Source organism: Agelaius phoeniceus, chromosome 21, assembly GCF_051311805.1.
Source record: "Agelaius phoeniceus isolate bAgePho1 chromosome 21, bAgePho1.hap1, whole genome shotgun sequence".
NCBI classification, from domain to species: domain Eukaryota; kingdom Metazoa; phylum Chordata; class Aves; order Passeriformes; family Icteridae; genus Agelaius; species Agelaius phoeniceus.
Window position 1 is genome coordinate 11,332,798 of NC_135285.1, and position 17,739 is coordinate 11,350,536.

At 49.2% G+C, this 17,739-nt stretch overlaps 1 protein-coding gene across 5 annotated transcripts in view; it reads left to right on the top strand.

The window, feature by feature from the left end:
• Positions 1–17,739, top strand: part of MVB12B (multivesicular body subunit 12B) — a 57,076-nt gene that overhangs the window by 33,733 nt on the left and 5,604 nt on the right. For all 5 annotated transcript variants that reach the window (XM_077189259.1, XM_077189260.1, XM_054646145.2 and 2 more), the window contains 2 exons: positions 13,355–13,410; positions 14,701–14,760. In XM_077189259.1, coding sequence (XP_077045374.1) covers positions 13,355–13,410; positions 14,701–14,760 — 116 coding nt within the window. The remainder of the gene's footprint in view (positions 1–13,354; positions 13,411–14,700; positions 14,761–17,739) is intronic.

Consider the following 17,739-nt stretch of genomic DNA (forward strand, 5'->3'; position numbering starts at 1 on the left):
ATGTCATCCATAAGTTTGGGCATCCATGCTCAAGTCATGTTAATCCTTGGAAATAAAACAGGATCCAGAAGCGCAGCATCTCTCACTACCCAAAGCATTCTCAGTTCAGTTCAAGGCCTTGCTGAGCTGCAGGTGAAGGTTTTCATTCCCTTTAGGAGGAGAGAAGCAATGTCTAAGCCATGGGTTGGAGCTGAGATGTCAGATCCCAAAAAACATAGCACGCTTTATCTTCCGATAAAGGAACGCCCGTGCCGTGACCGAGACCGCAGCACTTGCTGTTTGTTTTGCTGGGGAGCCATGGGTTTTCCAGCCGTCATCAAATGGAAGGCTGAGATGCCTTTGCATGTATTTCCTACCTTAAAGGTACTGTTTTGTGGTCTTTAAACACTTTATTGGTACATCTCAAGTTACTTGTGTGAGGTATTTTGCTGTGAGAAGGCGGCTGAGCGGGGAAGGGAAGCGCGGCCGGCTGCCAGCGCAGTGTTGGCTGCAGTGAGTGTGCCAGCATGCCATGAAGGAGGAGGTTTCCCTGTGCAGCTCTTACAGTGCCAGTTTCTCCACAGCTTTGGCTTGTTTATTCTGGAGTCACACACCAGTATTTATTACCTTAGGGAGGTAAATATTTACTTAAATGGGTATTTATTATATTTATATAGAAGTAGTTTTTTATGATATTTAAATATTTATTGCCCTCTTTAAGACACTTTCTGTAAAAGGTCAGAGCAAACTGCGGTGGGAGAGTTTGGAGAGGGAAACATTTGTGAGCAGAGTCTCCGGTCCAGGCTCCACCTGCTGGGTCACCCAGGTGAGCGTTCCCAGCAGGAAGCCCTGGGCAGAGCCTGCTGGGGAGGGCAGAGGGTTCAGCCTGGCGCAGCCCAGCCAGGGCGAGGTGAGCCAGGCTCTGGCCGTGCCACGAGGGGCAGCTGGGCTGGGCTGGGCTGCAGGAGGATGGGCTGCTCCTGCAGGCACTGCAGCGACGTTTGGCGCTCACGCAGGGTTCTGATCCAGCTCTCTGGAGGCAGCAGAGAGACTGGAAACTGATGTTAATGGTCTGGAAAAATATCAAAGCCAGTGGATTCCTGGAAAGGAAACCGAGTTGCGTTTCCTCCTGCGGGCTGGGGCTCTCGGCAGGGGGCAGGTGCCACCTCCCTGGGCAGTGGCGTGGGAAGCGTTTGCTTCTCACGCTGCTCCTGAGACAGCACTTTGCTGCCGGATTCCTCCTGCCCAGGAGGGGCCAACTTGGAAATGCCTGTGGGTATCTACTCCCCCATCCCCCTCGGTTTTTTTCTTTTTTACTTTGGTAGTGACAAAAGTCTCTTTCAGAGGTCTTTCTAAATTCAGATGTTGTTATATTTTCAGTGCCCATATGTCAACTTCCTCCTTGTTGCAAAATGCCAGGTTATCTGGCCACATGTGCCACTTCCTTACTTGTCTGTTTCCTTTTAAAAGACACAGTAGCTCTCTTCTGTGTACAGAAGGACAGGTGTTTTAATCAGAGGTTAATAATTTATTTCTACAAACTATTGTTTTGCTTCATTATTTTTGTAGATAATTAAATTATGCACTTGTCACAGTGTGTTTACTTCACTAAAACAGGTAATTCTGAAAAAAAAGGGAGATTCTATTCTTTGGATCAGTGCACAAGGATTGCTTTTATCTTCATCTTCTAGCACAGTTCCTGGTGGTTCTGCAATTGCCTCTAATGCTCAAGGGTTTTGGGACCCCCAGTCTTGGAAGGGGAGGTCCTGTGCTGCATTCTACTGTCGGTCCCCATCCCTTCACTTCAGCTCTTTGTGCTTTTTAAGAGTAGAAGCGTAACTAAATATATATTTTGTGACACTGAATTTTAATCAGGATGGTCCAAAAGCCAGACAAGTTGTGACACAAGCTTTATTCTGCATTGAAACCTCTTTCCTGAAGCTGAGATTAAAGTCAGCCTGTTCTTTACCCTAGTGCAATTTCCAGTCTTTGGACTAAGAGACCTGGATAATCTTCCAGCTATGAAAGACTCTATTAATATCCAGCAGTTCAGGGAGGCTGGAGTCTCATGTAAAATGCTGCAGCTGCATATTTCAGAAAGGGAAGTGTGTTACTTAACACTATACTTAATGAGATACAAAAAGTATGTTTCTTATGAAATTACGCCATCCATGGTGTGCAAACCCTTTTGGTGTGCGGTGTCAGCGTGCCCCACGTTACCCAGGCTGTGCTGGGACACCAACCCCAAATGGGGATGATGGAGCCATGAGTTCTCTCCCAGGTGACGTTTTTAAGACAGACAATTTTTTGATGAACCTGCTGTTGTCCAAAGTGCCATTTGCTGCTTTCCTCTGCTGCTGTCGTGTGCTGGCAGGGGGGGTGGAGGCCCTGGCCGGCTGCTGCCCTGCCCTCGCGTGGTCCTGGCTCCCTCTGGCGCGGCAGGCAGGCGTGGGAGCCCTGTCCCCTCTGCTGGGGCATGTGGGCTTCACCCATGCTCCCCAGCTCACACATCACCTTCCAGGCAGGCTGCTCGTCTCTGCTGAGAGGAGTGGCTGGCTGTAACCCTGGATCCATACATTATCTATGAGCAGGTGTGCCGGGCACAGGCTGGTGGCACATCCGCAGCGGGGTGATGGAGGAAGGTGATGACATGGATCCCAGGACAGGGGTGCCCTCACCCCACAGCAGCAGTGAAGGGTGAAGGCCAGTGGCTGACAGAGGGAAGGGTGATCCCTTTGAGGTGACAGGGATCCCAGGACAGGGGTGCCCTCACCCCACAGCAGCATGGGTGAAGGCCCGTGGCCGATGGAGGGAAGGGTGATCCCTTTGAGGGGACGGGGATCCCAGGACAGCAGCAGTGAAGGGTGAAGGCCAGTGGCTGATGGAGGGAAGGGTGATCCCTTTGAGGTGACAGGGATCCCAGGACAGGGGTGCCCTCACCCCACAGCAGCATGGGTGAAGGCCCGTGGCCGATGGAGGGAAGGGTGATCCCTTTGAGGGGACGTGGATCCCAGGACAGCAGCAGTGAAGGGTGAAGGCCAGTGGCCGATGGAGGGAAGGGTGATCCCTTTGAGGTGATGGGGATCCCAGGACAGCAGCAGTGAAGGGTGAAGGCCAGTGGCTGATGGAGGGAAGGGTGATCCCTTTGAGGGGACGGGGATCCCAGGACAGCAGCAGTGAAGGGTGAAGGCCCGTGGCCGATGGAGGGAAGGGTGATCCCTTTGAGGGGACGTGGATCCCAGGACAGCAGCAGTGAAGGGTGAAGGCCAGTGGCTGATGGAGGAGGATGAGCTTGTGGGACTGGTGCCGTTCCCATGGAGCACAACCTTGGGGTGGCCTGCGCTGTGTTTGTTTTGCTTTGCTGAGTGCCAGAGTTTAATTTTTTTTTAAATAGGGAGCCGCTCAGAGGTTTGGATATTTAAACAGTTATTAACCGAATGACAATTAACAGATTGCAGGGACAGATTTTCTTTTCAAAACCTCCAAAATTGAGTACAGTTTGCAAAACTATCACAGCATAGTAATGACAATGAATTTTGATTTCCCGGAACTGATATTAGACTCCTTATTAAACTATGTGCATCTGCTTTTAATTTACTCCAAATAATTGGAAAATGCAATGAAGCTTTCCAATTAAAGCTTGGCTTTATGCTGTTTAATAATACCCCCCATAATATTATAGCTTATGAAGTGACAGGTGAGTTGGTGTATGAATAAAACATAAAGGCAGCAATAAGGGACAGAAAACCAGAGACAGTTGTTGGGGATTTTAAATGCTGGATGTAATTTGCATATATTAATCTCTTCTTTTCAGCCTTATCAGGCGTTCTTCAGTATTTGAAGTTAAAATAGCATTGACAGGCAGGAGTACGCTTAGTTTTTTCAAGGATTTATTACTTGTATAATTTCTGATCTTTAATAAGCAGATATGACTGATCCTCATAGTTCTATAGAAATCAGTTAATTGTTCCAGATGGCGTGTACTGATTATGCAAAATTACTTTTCACACCATTTTTTTTTTTCTGATGGAGTTTGGAGTAAAATTAAATTTTTTATAGCCTTCTTATCATGCTGTTTTACAGTGGGTTTTGCACAGAAGTTGAATTTAATCTACTATATTACATTGACCAGCAGAGTTATTCTAATGTAGCATTCTGTGATTTGACAAAGAATAATAGAACACGTTGCTCATTGTGCATTTCTGTGCTGCTAATAAAAAGGAGTTGCAGTGCAGCAAACCAGGCTGTTATTTATGAAGAATGCTTAATTCGCACAGTTAAAAATGCAAAATTGTTACAATGAGATGTTTGCTCTTTTGGATAGAAGGCTCGGGCAGAATAAATGTAAATAGTGTTGTTGCTACAGATTCCATCAAATAAAGCAGGAGTCAGTAACTGCCTGGTGTGGGATGGGACTGGGAGGAGCAGCCATGCAGGCAGCATGTTCCAGCTCCGAGCAGGAGATGTCACTGGTGTTTTCCCTGATTATCACCATCCAGATATCTCAATGGCATCATTTCATAATTGAAAACATTTGTAAAGGTTGTTGGGCTTCATTTATCTAATGAAAAGCTGTTTATACAAAATAAACCACACATAAAACCCTCTTGCTAATAAGTTTATTGCGGTTTGTTTTGGCCGTGACTCAGTTGTTTGCTGGAGGTGTCCTGTGGCCTGGCTGTCGTAGGGTGGGTGCCCATCCCTGGGCAGAGCAGCAGGGGCAGTGCCATGGCAGTGCTGCAGGTCTGCCCACAGGGCCTGCCAGGCCCTGGGTAATTCTGGTGGGTCCCAGCCCTCTCTGGGCCACAAGGACAAGGGTCCTGCTCAGCCCTGGGCTGGGACCTGCCTGGGGGCTGCACTGCCACCAGCCTCAACCTCTGCAGAGGGCACAGAGGTGGGATCACAGCATCACTGCATGCCAGGCCCGAGGCATCTTACTGATCCTTGAAAAGCAAACCAGCAAATGTTTAAAAAATGACCTTATGGCTCATGGATAAGCGGGGGCACCACAAATGGACTGTTATGAATACTGCATATCTTTAACTCAATAGAAAAAAAAGACAAGTAATTAACCCAGCCGTTAGAAAGCTCAGAATTTCTCCCATCTCCTCTTGAACTAGAAAATTGTTTTGTGTATACTTTTATATGTACATATAGATACGAATATATAATATATATGGAGACAACTAATGGCATAAATCAGAAATTATTAGAAAATATTTGTTCTAATGAAGTAATAATTTGGTGGTAATGTATTTCATCAGTGTAGCTTAAGGCTAAATTAAGTGGACAGACTTTATATGGATTCTCTAATTTTAATCTTCAAAATGCTATCTAATGTCTCATTAAGACTTTCATATAATGTATCTTAAGTACAGTCATTAAATATAGTTTAGGGAGATGTATGTTCAGATATTGCTTAAAGATGTTTTAATAGGCCCATTTACTCTGATGATATTAATGAGCTCTTAACACATATTAAGCTTCTAAAACCAGTGGTGTCTCCTTGCAGTGAGCAGATCAACATAGGAATTGTGGAGGAATTGGATGTTCCAACAAAGCCAGATTTCCAGGGACGCTCCAGGGCCTGGCTCCATCCCTTTAGCTGTGTCAGCATGGGGCGGTGTCCCTGCTGCTGGGATGGTGTCCCCCACCCTGGTGTGTGCCTCAGGTGTGCAGGGGCTTTGCCTGGGTGCCTCTGCATGGGTGCCTCTGCATGGGTGCCTGCTGCACCCAACATCCAACGCTTCAGAGCTGCGCGTTGGGAACTGGCCAGGCCCGTCTCGGGGTCTGTGACATGTTACACACATTTGGCTGCATATCTGTTAAAATAAACAAATCAGATGGGTTAATGGAAGAGCCAAATATGCCTGTGTTTATATAAATTCTGCTTTTTGATCATCTAAAGTGAAGATGCAAGAGTTGTAATTAAGATAATAAAAACTGCTCATTCTCTGTTGTCACTTCAATTCCAACTCAGAAAGTTATTGCAAAGAAAATTCTCTGGTTTCATCACTCAGCTCTTCTTAACAAATCCTTCTGAGTTCAGAGACTTTTATAATTACTAAATTGGTTTGTTAGAGGGAGATAATAGCAAATTTTTTCTTTTCATAATTGGACATTTCTTCCCTGTAGGCTAATGCAGGCGCAGCACTCACATACACAATGAGCTGCGCTTTTGAAAAACCATAACTGGCTAATAAGTGCTGTGGTGTCATCGGAGAGTAATGGTGTGCTGATTAGCATAATTAATGACAAATGGTGGTGCAGAGTGGGCGGATTGGTTTAGCAGATGATGAATGCGCTGCGCCGGGGCCAGGCCGTGCCGCGGTGGCGTGGCAGGCTGGCAGCGCTGCCCCTGTGCCCCAGGCTGGAGGCACAGCCTCAGGCTGGCACGGCTCCCGGTGCTCTCGGCTGGCTGGCACGGCTCCCGGTGCTCTCGGCTGGCTGGGTGGCACCGTGTGTCCCTGCGGGCGCTGGCGCCCGGGGGCTCTGCAGTGCCAGCACCGGCGGAAAGGAGCCGGGGGCTGCTCTGGCCACGGGCTCTCCTCATCCTCCGAGGGCTGGGGGCACGCCAGGCACTGGCCGTGCTACAGGATGGGCACATTAATCTGTGATTTGATTAATCAGGGCTAATTTACATTCACAAATGAGACTGATAAAAATGGAGTTACCTTTTCACCTTTAGGGAGGAGGAGGGATTATTTCTAGGTTGTCTCTTTTTTAAGTGATAAGCAAATCTTTTACCAATAAGGATGAAAATACTTCATTTGCATTAGCAAAAGAAGCTAATTATTATATAGTTAATTAGCATCTGGAAATGAGGATTATCTTAATTACAAAGCACAGTTTCCTTAATAGCTACAAAACTGTAAGTTTGATGTGTGTGGAGATTGGTGACTATTATTATGTAATTACTGATCATATTAATGGTACAGTGTATTTGGATATCATTTGCATATGCAAATGAAATTTACCTGATAGAAATATGTGGTTCCAGTAATGATTTTGAGCACTTAAAAATGAAATCCCATTAGAAGATGTGGATCCTGCGTGGCACAGTGGGTCTCCTCCTGCAGAAGGGCTTTTGGCTGGGCAGGGCCGTGGCTCTGTGCCTGGCTGTGGGCAGGAGGGCACCTCCCCTGGCCTTCAGCACCAGCCTCGGCACAGGGACCTTCCCTGCAGCCAGGCAGTGCTGCGTGCCTGTGCCCTGTGCCATCCTCTGCAGCCTGGAGGCCTCACTCGGGTCTGTGTCGAGGCTCTTGTGGCTGGGTGGATGCTCCATGGGATGGGGGAGCGTGTTCTGGGCGCCAGTGAGCTCCAGGGCAGAAGATGGCTATCCCCACATCCTTCCTAGCCATGCTCAGGATTTCTTTCCACTAACTTGCAGGCATGCTTGCAGAATGGAGAGCATGGTGCTGTCAGGGCAGCTGATCTAGTTTCTTTCTCCTGCTTTTATTGGAAACACAAAGCTGCTGTGTGTTAAAAATAACTTGAGCCTCTTAGACCAGAACCATGTAAAGAGAGGACCGTGCACCTTTGTCTCCCCTGGGAGCCCTGTGGGACAGATGTTGGTCACTCACTGCACTGCTGGAGAGTGCGGGGTGCTGCTGGGCAGGATCACAGCATCATTGCAAGTGTGAGCGTCTGCCCCTGGCAGTGACCTGGCTGCTGTCCAGAGTCTGGGGAGCCCAGGACTGTCACAGTGGCACCAGATCCCACCACACACCGTAGGTGGCTCAGCTAAGGAAAAAGCTTCCGGGGCCAGACACTGTAACAATACGCAGCCTGTGGATTTAATACCCCCTGCCCCTGCCCTGCAGCCCTGGAAGCCGTGTGGATGTTTCTCTCATCAAGCAGCAGGAATTTACAGATGCCGGCCAGGGAACACTGCGGCCATTGTGGGGCTGCCCGAGATGCTTTTTGCAACTGCTGCTGCAGCCTGCGCTGCCCGGCCATGCAGACAGACATTACACGTTTAATGACTTCCAAGGAGTCTGTCCTTACAGCCAGAGCTGAAGGGAGTGGAAAAGAGTCTGGGTTTCTCCTCAGCACACAGCCATGAGCAGACGCTGGAGGAGTCCCTGCCTTTGCCTTTCCTTTGCCTTTGCCTTTCCTTTGCCTTTGCCTTTCCTTTGCCTTTGCCTTTGCCTCTGCCTCTGCCTTTGCCTTTGCCTTTCCTTTGCCTTTGCCTTTGCCTTTCCTTTGCCTTTGCCTCCCCATCACTAAGCAGGCCCTGTCCCAGCTCTGCCTCAGCCCCACACAAGTGCCCTGGTTTGTATCTGCTCTGCTCTAATTAATTAGGGGCTGTGGCTTGGAAACAGCACATGCTAAGGTGTGATCTTTGAAGTTTAGTGTGGTGCAGAGACTTCAAAGGGGACATTTTATTAAAAAATAATAAAATCAAGAGCTCCTAAACACTTGCAATTTGAAGAGCTTGTTTGAAGTCTCTCCATGTTCTCTGGTGCTGATGGAGTCACAGTGCTGAGGTGCTCCTTAGGCGTCACCATGCGGTACTTAACCTTCACTTTATTTAAAAAAGAAAATAATCAAATCCAGGGGTACTTTTTCAAGTGTTTTCATGGCTTGATCTTAGCAGTAAAGAACTAATTGTGCCATGTCATGAGCTATGCAGGAAACGAAGAAAATCAAGGCTGACAATCAAATTAGCAAAAATGAAAATTTAGTCCAGGTCTGGTTTTTTAATCAAAGTCATTTCAAGAGGAACAGGAAAGCTGTAAAGCTTTCCCAAAGCAGAAGTTCCTTCCCCAGCCCAGGAGGACCCTGCTGTCCCGCTCACTGCACCAGGCATTGGGTGGTTTGGTGCTGCTGCCATCCTGCTGCCTGGCCAGGCCTGGGCACCGGGCACCGGGCACTGGGCACTGGGCTGGGCATTCCCAGCTGGCTGTGTCCCCTCGACAGCCCTGGGCACAGCTCCTGTTGTCCAGAGCCACAGGACCTGCAGCTGCCCCCGCAGCCACGTGAAGTGCTCTGGGGCTTTCATGAGCTTGGGCTCGTGCTCATGCTTACCTTGGGCAAGCAGAGATGAGCCCTGCACCCCTCTGTGCCCCTGCCTGTGCCCCTGCCTGCACCTCTGTGCTTCTCTGTATGACACAAAGAAGCTGTAGTGTGCGTCTTGGGGTTGGTGTCTGCAGCTGGGGAGCACAGCTGGGACAGCTGCAGGTTCCCTGTGCAGCTGGCTTGGCAGGAGCTGTCAGGAAAGGCTGCTTTTGGTTTTGGCCCTGAGGTTTTGCCGTCAGTGATTTGGTGTGGTTCCATATGGGCCTCGGTGCACTGTAGCACAAAGAACACACACATTTACTGTTCAGGTTGCTGTTTAAATCTCTGTGCCAGCCCCTGATTCTCAATCTGCTTTCAGATTCCTCTGGTGCCATTTAGCTGAAAATCAAGTGTTCTCTAAGCAGGGGAGCTCTGCTGGTTTTATGGTGTTGCTGTAGGCTGGTTTATGAAATACTCTTCTTGGTAAAGGATAAACACTCTGTTAGCATTCAGGTCTGGGGAAAATTGGAACAGTTCTGCAGCATTAGAGGAAGCCCTTTCTAAAATCTAAGGTCATTTAAATTTTAAAGGTGGTAGTAGTGCACTCAGTGTTGGGTTTTTTGTTGGTTTGGATTAGCAGTTCCTCATTTTCAGTCATGCAGGAAAACATTTTGCAAGGGATTTGTTTATTTATTTAAATATTTTTAATATCAGAAATTGAAAATTCTAGTGTAACAGGCTATGCAAAAACAGCAATAAAGAAATCCAAAGCTATAAAAGCTTATGGTGAGAATTTAATGCAGAAACAGCTGTTATTTCCTTGGGAGTTAAGGTGTATAAACTCTTCTGTGGCTCTGTATCCCCACAATCGGGGTATGAGGAATTAGCGCTCACTGCAGTGTGCAAACGGAGCCTGCCAGGCTCTGAGGCAGCGATTCATCTGTACCCAGGAGTTAAATATGACAATGTTAGCATTTTTCATTTCCCTGACGTTACCATTAATAAAGCAATGATCCAAAAGAAGCTTTGCTGAGTCTGTTCTTTATGCTTCCATCACTCACAACTAGATAATTTCACACAGGATCGTTTTTAAATTAAATGACGATAAAAGCGCTCTGCTGTCCTGTGCTCACTAGTTCATAGAAGTCTATCAAGTCATTAATGTGTCATGACAAACTGTGAGTTGGATACAAGAGTAATTAATTATTTGCATAAATAACAGGTTGAACTTGGTGCTTTCAGCCACAATGACACACGTGTCACATGGTGGACATCCTGGAACCTCGGGCAGAGGTCACGGCAGGGTGAGGGCTGAGCTGGCACGGGTCATCCCATTCTCATGGACGGCAGCTTGGAAGCTTTTGTGTTTCCAACTTCTCCACTGATGGTTGCTTCAAGAGAACATCTGATCTTTGGAGCGTTAGCGAACAATTATACAGATTTTCATAATCACCATTAATCACCACATATTTTTCAAGATAATTACAGCAACTATTATTTAGATTTCTCTTTTATGTGCACATTGTAGAAAAGAACAAGTGCTTATTACGCTGGGTAGTGTAGAGAACTACCGTCTGAAGTTCTTTGTCATCCAGAAACTCATTATGTTAGCTGATGCTGCCTGTGAAAGTTCGTCAGCATGTTTAAATTAGGGTAGCATTGGCAGGTCTGATTATTTAAATCTGGTAGCTTGGCTAAAAATATAGTTATTCAAGAAAGATGAATTACTAATTTGACAACTGAGATTTAGTTGGAGTCTGCAGCACAGAAGGCAGCATCTCTCGAGTGCTTAGAGAAGGGTGACAATACTTTCACAGATTAAAGAGAGGATTTCTAAGCGAGCTAGCAAGCTGAATTATAGAGCATGCTTTGGTGTCCTCCCCACTAGGGCCCGAGAGCAAGTCCTGGTAAATCACAGTGAAGGAGTAGCCAGCAGGCTGTGTGCTCGGTGGTCCTGCACCGATGAAGGGACACGTCCACTTCGCCTCACCGAGGCATCCATCCCCTTCTGCTGTCAGGGATGCATGGGAACACTGTCCTTTGGGGCTGGGCTTTGCGAGGTTGGCTTTGGCTGCCGGTTCCTTTCAACTCTTTAACTAATTGCAGTGCCTGAGTTAATTAGCTGTGACCCTCAGGAAGGAGTTGGTCCTGGGAGGCAGCAAACAGCCGTCGGAAACAGTTTTCCTTCTGAAACCCGATTTTATTTTGTTCATTTGAGGGAGAAGAGCACACCCTTGGAGTCGTTGTGAATGTGAAAAAGCCCATCTTGGGCAGCAGCAGTGGGTGTCTCATCCTGCGAGCAGGGGACCCCACAGGTGAGGTGGGGGGCACAGAAGGCTCCTGCCCCCAGAGCATTTGCTTTGTTCAGGGCACTTGCTCAGCCAGGGAGAGCAGATGCAAGGGGGGAGCACTGCTCCCCATGCATCTTGTCCTGGGGGTCCCCCTGCCTGCCTGCAGCCCCCTGGCTGGCCAAAGGGCTCCTGGAGCCCAGCTGAGCCACGGGGTGAGGGGGTGAGGGCTGCTGCCCTCCTGGTGCTGGGGCAGGCAGTGGCAGTGGCCGCCCAGGGCTTCGTTTCTGTAAAGTTTCCAGAACTGGTGGTATTTAAACCCTCGTGACACCGGTGCCTGGCTGAGAAAGGAGACGCTGAACGAGCACCTTGTTTTCTGCTTTCTGCCTTTAATGCATTTTAGCAGCAGGCTGGTGACGGGCCTGACACGGCAGCTCCGCACACGCTCCCGCGCTTGGGGAGCACAGCATTAATAACACACTTCCATGCATCGTGCCATTTTTAAGCATGATCGTTATGATAAAGGGCATATACTTAATTACAGGCCTGCTTAATTACAGCTCTGTTGAAGCTCGTTTGTTTAGGAGAGTGCTAATTGCGCTGCGGAGCCTTTGGCTCACCCTGCTTTTATCTGCTGCTTTGCTGTGCGTGCTGAGCTCCGGGTGGGCCGGAGCAGGGACGGGGGCTCTGGGGACGCACACTCTCCCTAGCTCAGGCTTTAGATTGCTTTACTAAAGCTGGCGTGTGGCTGATCAAAGAGGGCTCCTGTCGGATAACAAGTGCAGATGGTCTTTCAGTTTAAAACTTCCTGGATTTGGTGATGCTGCTTTTCATCTGTTTCCTTTTGTTTTCCTTTGCGCTGTGGCTGCCACGCAGCACCTTTGATAACAAAATTACTCCAGTGGAGGGGGGGTTTATATTGAAAGTAGACAAAGCAAATGTAAAAGGCTGAGTCTTCTTAATTGACCCTTGTTTAATCACTAACATGGTACCTCAGTGGTGCTGTAGAAGTTAGAAACAGCAGAGAGAGGAGCACCGGGTTTGTGGGTGCAGATGCTTTCTGAAAGAAAACCCTATTTGATGATCAGTGGAGGGCCTCTCAGGGCTTAAATTTGCTCTGATTTGAAGTTTTTTTTCTTTCAGAGTTGAAATTTAAAGACTTCAGATGTTAAAGGTGTAAGTGCAATAAAGGGGGTGTATCTGGGGTGTGAGCTGCCTTCGAAACATGCCCTTTTCAGTCTTCTGTGCAAATTGTTGAGTTACGTGTTTTAAAAATGTCTCCCTTGTACTACCACGTCTTGTGGGAGGCTTCCTGTGACATGGTGATAGCAAGACTCAAACACTGAACATCATTGCACTAGGATGAATGTACAAGATGGTATAAAGGCAAACAGTGCTCTGAGTACCATTAAGGCTATGCTGCAGAAAGATCTGGGCCATGTGACATGAGGCTGTGCCATGTGGTGTCATGTGCTCATGTCTGTCTTCATATTCCGCTGGTTTACATCCTCCAGATGTGGTTTGCTAGTGTTTGAGCCACTGCTCACTATTGAGTTTACACTAGCAACAGCCAGGCTGGGGAGGGTGCTTGGCCCCCAGTGTTTGCCATCATCCTGCCCAGGTGCTGGCAGCTTACTGCCTGCTACACAGGTGGTGGTGCTGACTGCTTTGGGGGCTGCAAGTCCCCTGAACCAACTGTCCCTTATTCTTCTGCTCAGACACCGCCGAGTGCTGAACTGGTTTGGTGAGGAGGTGATAAATAGAAGTTGAGTCCTTCTAGTTTCAAATACTGTCCTGCTTTGCCAGCTGCACGAAATTGGAAAATGCAAAATTGAGGCCATGAAATTGTATATGGATAGAGCAAGGAGAATTTGTTGGATTCCTGGCTTGGTAGGGACTGACCCAGCTATGTCTTAAATGTAAAGAAACCACTGGCAGTTTAAAGGGACAAAAAGGCTGGCAGTAACGTTTGGGAGCAATCAGTCATGTGTCAGTGCTGTGAACACTTGATCTGTCACTGGGAATGTGTGAAGTTGCATGTCAGAAGGCAGCTGGAAACGTCACATGTGATGTCTTGTCCCTTTCAGCAATGGATGGAGTGCCTTTTATGATTTCGGAGAAGTTTGCCTGTGCTCCTGAAGGGGTGAGTTTGTTGTTCTCCAGTGTCTGAAATCCATTGTTTCATGGGGAGTGATCACAAAACATCAAGACAAATTACCTGCTTCTGGGAGCTATTCTGTTGTGGGGCCTAATACATACCCAGTGCTTGAGATGGGCCGAGGTTGCATGTCACAATAGCTGCCCGTTAGATGGGAAAGGCTTTTGCCAGATTGCTTCTAAAACTGAATTGTCCTGGGATTTCAAGGTTTATTACCATCAAAAATAGGAATGGCAGTGGGACTCCCTGGTGCTGAAAGCATTTCTAATTTCTTAGCATAGATTGTAAAGAAAGCTGCAGAGGTGGAGCTCTCCTGCATTTACCTGCTGTGAGGATGGCATAGTGCCAACAGCTTTACTACTTCCTGTTGTCACTGCAGAAGTTCAGGGCCTTGTTAATGGCACAGTGCACTCCAGTGCCATCAGCTGTGCCCAGGGTCCTGCCTGGCTGTGGGGGAGCTGGAGAGGGCACTGGGTGCTGCCTGCTCCACAGCAGGTGCTGCTGCCAGCACAGCAGGGCACGTCTGCTTCACCAAACAGAAACACTGCTCCTGGTTCAGAATGACCTCTGGGTGCCACTGGACCAGTGCTTGTTAAGGTTGATGATCCAGAGCTCAAAGATTCAGCATCCCACTACCAGTTCCCAAATCCATCTGATCCTAAAGCAGCATCTTTTTAAAAATCAATTTACAGGAAGCTGTTAAGGCAAACACTGGGCCATCAGCTGTGTCTGATTTTTCAGTAGTGCTCCAGCTTTTTGCTTTCTTCTTCCTGCTGACAGCGGTTTTTCACATCCCTTGCTTTCTGAGAGGGTTGTTTATGGGCCATTATTCCCAGAAATCTGAAGTCCCTGCTGTGAGGACAAATGCAGAGAGATTAGGTCGTGCTAATCCTCCCCGCGGATCCTTTAGACACCATTGCCACCATATGGTCAGTTTGGTCAGGGCTTCCTGCAGCTGGTGCTGCTCACACCTCGAGCTGCAGCCACAGAAGCCGTGCAGTTACGGAGCCACCCTGCAGTGGGGAGGGGGCAGGCCTGCCTGCACGGAGCAGCCCCAAGGTGAGTGTCAGCTGTCTGCTGAGGGAGAGCAACACCGCCTGCTGTTCACTCTCCTGCTGGAATGAGGAACAGGATCATGCCTGTGTTTACAGATGGCGCCTCTAAATCTCTAGTGATGGAGTGTTTGCTGACTTGAAACAGAACAAAACAACAAACAAACAAACAGACACCCCCTCCCTGACCCTGAATTTGACATTTTTGTTTCTTTCTTGCCAGATGCAGCCGGTTGATCTCTTGGGTATCACAATCAAAACCCTTGCAGAAATTGAAAAGGAGGTAAGTAGCCAGACAGGCACTGAGCAAATCACGAGGGCTGTGTTCACTTGTTTTCAAGAACCCTTCCCTTATGGAAGATACTTTTCTTGTCTCTCCCAGATCCACCCTCTTGTGCCTGAAAGTTTTGTCTGAGTACAAGAAGATGGTCAGGCCCACTTGGCAGGGCTTTTGCAGGCACCCCGTGGGACTGCAGTGGCTGCAGTGGTGGATCTGAGGATGCTGCCTGACAGGGCAGTGGCTGACAGATGCACCCAGTGCCTCAGGCACTGCGGTCTGCCACGTGGCACAGATGCCACCTCTCTGTTTGGGACTGGCAGTGTCTGTCAGGAGGGACCCTGCGAGCGGGGCGTGCTCAGGGCTGGCAGCCCTTGCCCGTGCCTGGCTGCTGTCCCACTCTTGCCCTGAGCTGGCCAGGGAGCAGATGGTCCCTTAGGCCACAGGGGAATCCATGTGGTGCTGAATTTGCTTCTGCATCACCTCTGTGTGTTGCCTGGTGTGGGAGAGGTCTGGCAGCCTGGGCGCTGCCTGGAGAGGGCTGGGCTGCACAGCCCTGCTTGTGCCCTCGCAGGCCTGTGGAGAGTGGGGACACTAGCACTGCAATTATTTCTGTGGGCAGGGAGGAGAGGCCAAGACCTGCCCGCTCTCGCACAGCTCCTGCTCTGTAGCAGGCTGTGTGCGTTCCAGCATAATGAAAAGTATGATTATGCAGCCCATATTCCTTGATGAAGCATCTTGTCTGCACATAGAGAGCTACACATATAAATATTGTGAATTTCGGCATGGCTTTATTTCCCTTGCAAGCAATAGCACCATTACAGCAAATCTTCTGGATATCCAAAGCAGCCAGAACATTCTCCCTGGAGCAAGATGCCTCGCAAAAAATATTCCCAAAGAATTCTAAGAATTACTGTTCTCTGTCACCACGTTTGCAGATGTATGCACCCATCCTCCAAGCTGCAGGCAGCTGAATTTCAGGACTCTACCCTGTCAGGAAAATGATGGAAATAGGTGCAAATCCTGGACTGCACCTGAACTGCTCTTGTTGCCCCAGGATGGCACAGCTGTGCCCAGGGGAGAGCTCAGAGAGCTGGGCTATGAAGAGGTGGTGAGGTGCAGGTGTAGGCAGCACATGCCATCACTTCATGGCTAATTTGGTGGATGTAGGACAGAGAGGAGAGTGTAGGACAGACAGTGCTGCTGCCAGGTCTCCCAGCAGGGCTCTGGGGGTTTGTCCTTTACCCCTGCCTGCCCTGGGTAGGGTAGAGTCACTGAGCAGGCGCCTGGGCAGGTGCAGGTGGTAGCCAGGGTGGTGGCACTGTCACTGTTCCAGCTCTGTGGTGGATGCTGTGCAGCCAGGGCAGTCTGGCCGCTGGCAGGGTGCACCCTGTCTTCAATTGCGCTTGGCGTGGTGTGAAACGTCTAGAGAGAGTCTAATTAGTAAAGGGAGCATCCAATATTCATCATTCCTTTTAAAGTGATAAGGAAGGCAGTTCATTTAACCACTGAATTGCTACAAGTTTTCATGGGCTGCTTTTTGCAAATATATTTAATGAAGAAGTTGTAAATCTAGAAGAGCTTAAAATTTTAATTTTACACAGAAATATTTTTCCTTGTTTGCATGTTTGTAGTCAATTCTCCTGAGTGCAGTCACATGAAATGTTCTTTAAATGAACATATTTGCTAACTGGCATGATTTCAGATTTTAAAACATTGGTTCCAGCAATTAGGAGTTTCCTCAGTTCCCCAATGACTGGAGAGATTCGTCCTGATTATAATTGCTCTTAGCCACGCATATCTAATTTGTGTCTTTTTAAGTGTTAATTAGTAAACAGTTTGAGCTGACATCTTTATGCGTTTGGGTGTTGAAAAATGAGGCCTATTGCGTGCCAGCGGCTGCAGCATCGCGACAGGGAGGTGCGGCCCCGGGGAGTAAAAGCCCGGTACAGCCCGGGTACAGACTCTGGTACAGGCCCTGGTATGACCTGGGCACAGCCCCTGGTACAGCCCTGGTACAGCCCGGGTACAGCCTGGGTACAGACTCTGATACAGCCCCGGTACAGCCCGGGTACAGACTCTGGTACAGGCCCTGGTATGACCTGGGCACAGCCCCTGGTACAGCCTGGGTACAGCCCCGGTACAGCCTGGGTACAGACTCTGATACAGCCCCGGTACAGCCTGGGTACAGCCCGGGTACAGCCCGGGTACAGACTCTGATACAGGCCCTGGTATGACCTGGGCACAGCTCCTGGTACAGCCCTGGTACAGCCCGGGTACAGACTCCGATACAGGCCCTGGTATGACCTGGGCACAGCCCCTGGTACAGCCTGGGTACAGCCCCGGTACAGCCCGGGTACAGCCTGGGTACAGACTCTGGTACAGGCCCTGGTATGACCTGGGCACAGCCCCTGGTACAGCCCTGGTACAGCCCGGGTACAGACTCTGGTACAGGCCCTGGTATGACTTGGGCACAGCCCCTGGTACAGCTCCAGTACAGCCCTGGTACAGCCTGGGTACAGACTCTGATACAGCCCCGGTACAGCCCGGGTACAGCCCGGGTACAGCCTGGGTACAGACTCTGATACAGCCCCAGTACAGCCCTGGTACAGCCCGGGTACAGACTCTGGTACAGGCCCTGGTATGACCTGGGCACAGCCCCTGGTACAGCTCCAGTACAGCCCTGGTACAGCCTGGGTACAGACTCTGATACAGCCCCAGTACAGCCTGGGTACAGCCCGGGTACGGCCTGGGTACAGACTCCGATACAGGCCCTGGTATGACCTGGGCACAGCCCCCCTGGTACAGCCCTGGTACAGCCCGGGTACAGACTCTGGTACAGGCCCTGGTATGACTTGGGCACAGCCCCTGGTACAGCTCCAGTACAGCCCCGGTACAGCCTGGGTACAGCCCGGGTACAGCCCGGGTACAGCCCGGGTACAGACTCCGATACAGGCCCTGGTATGACCTGGGCACAGCCCCTGG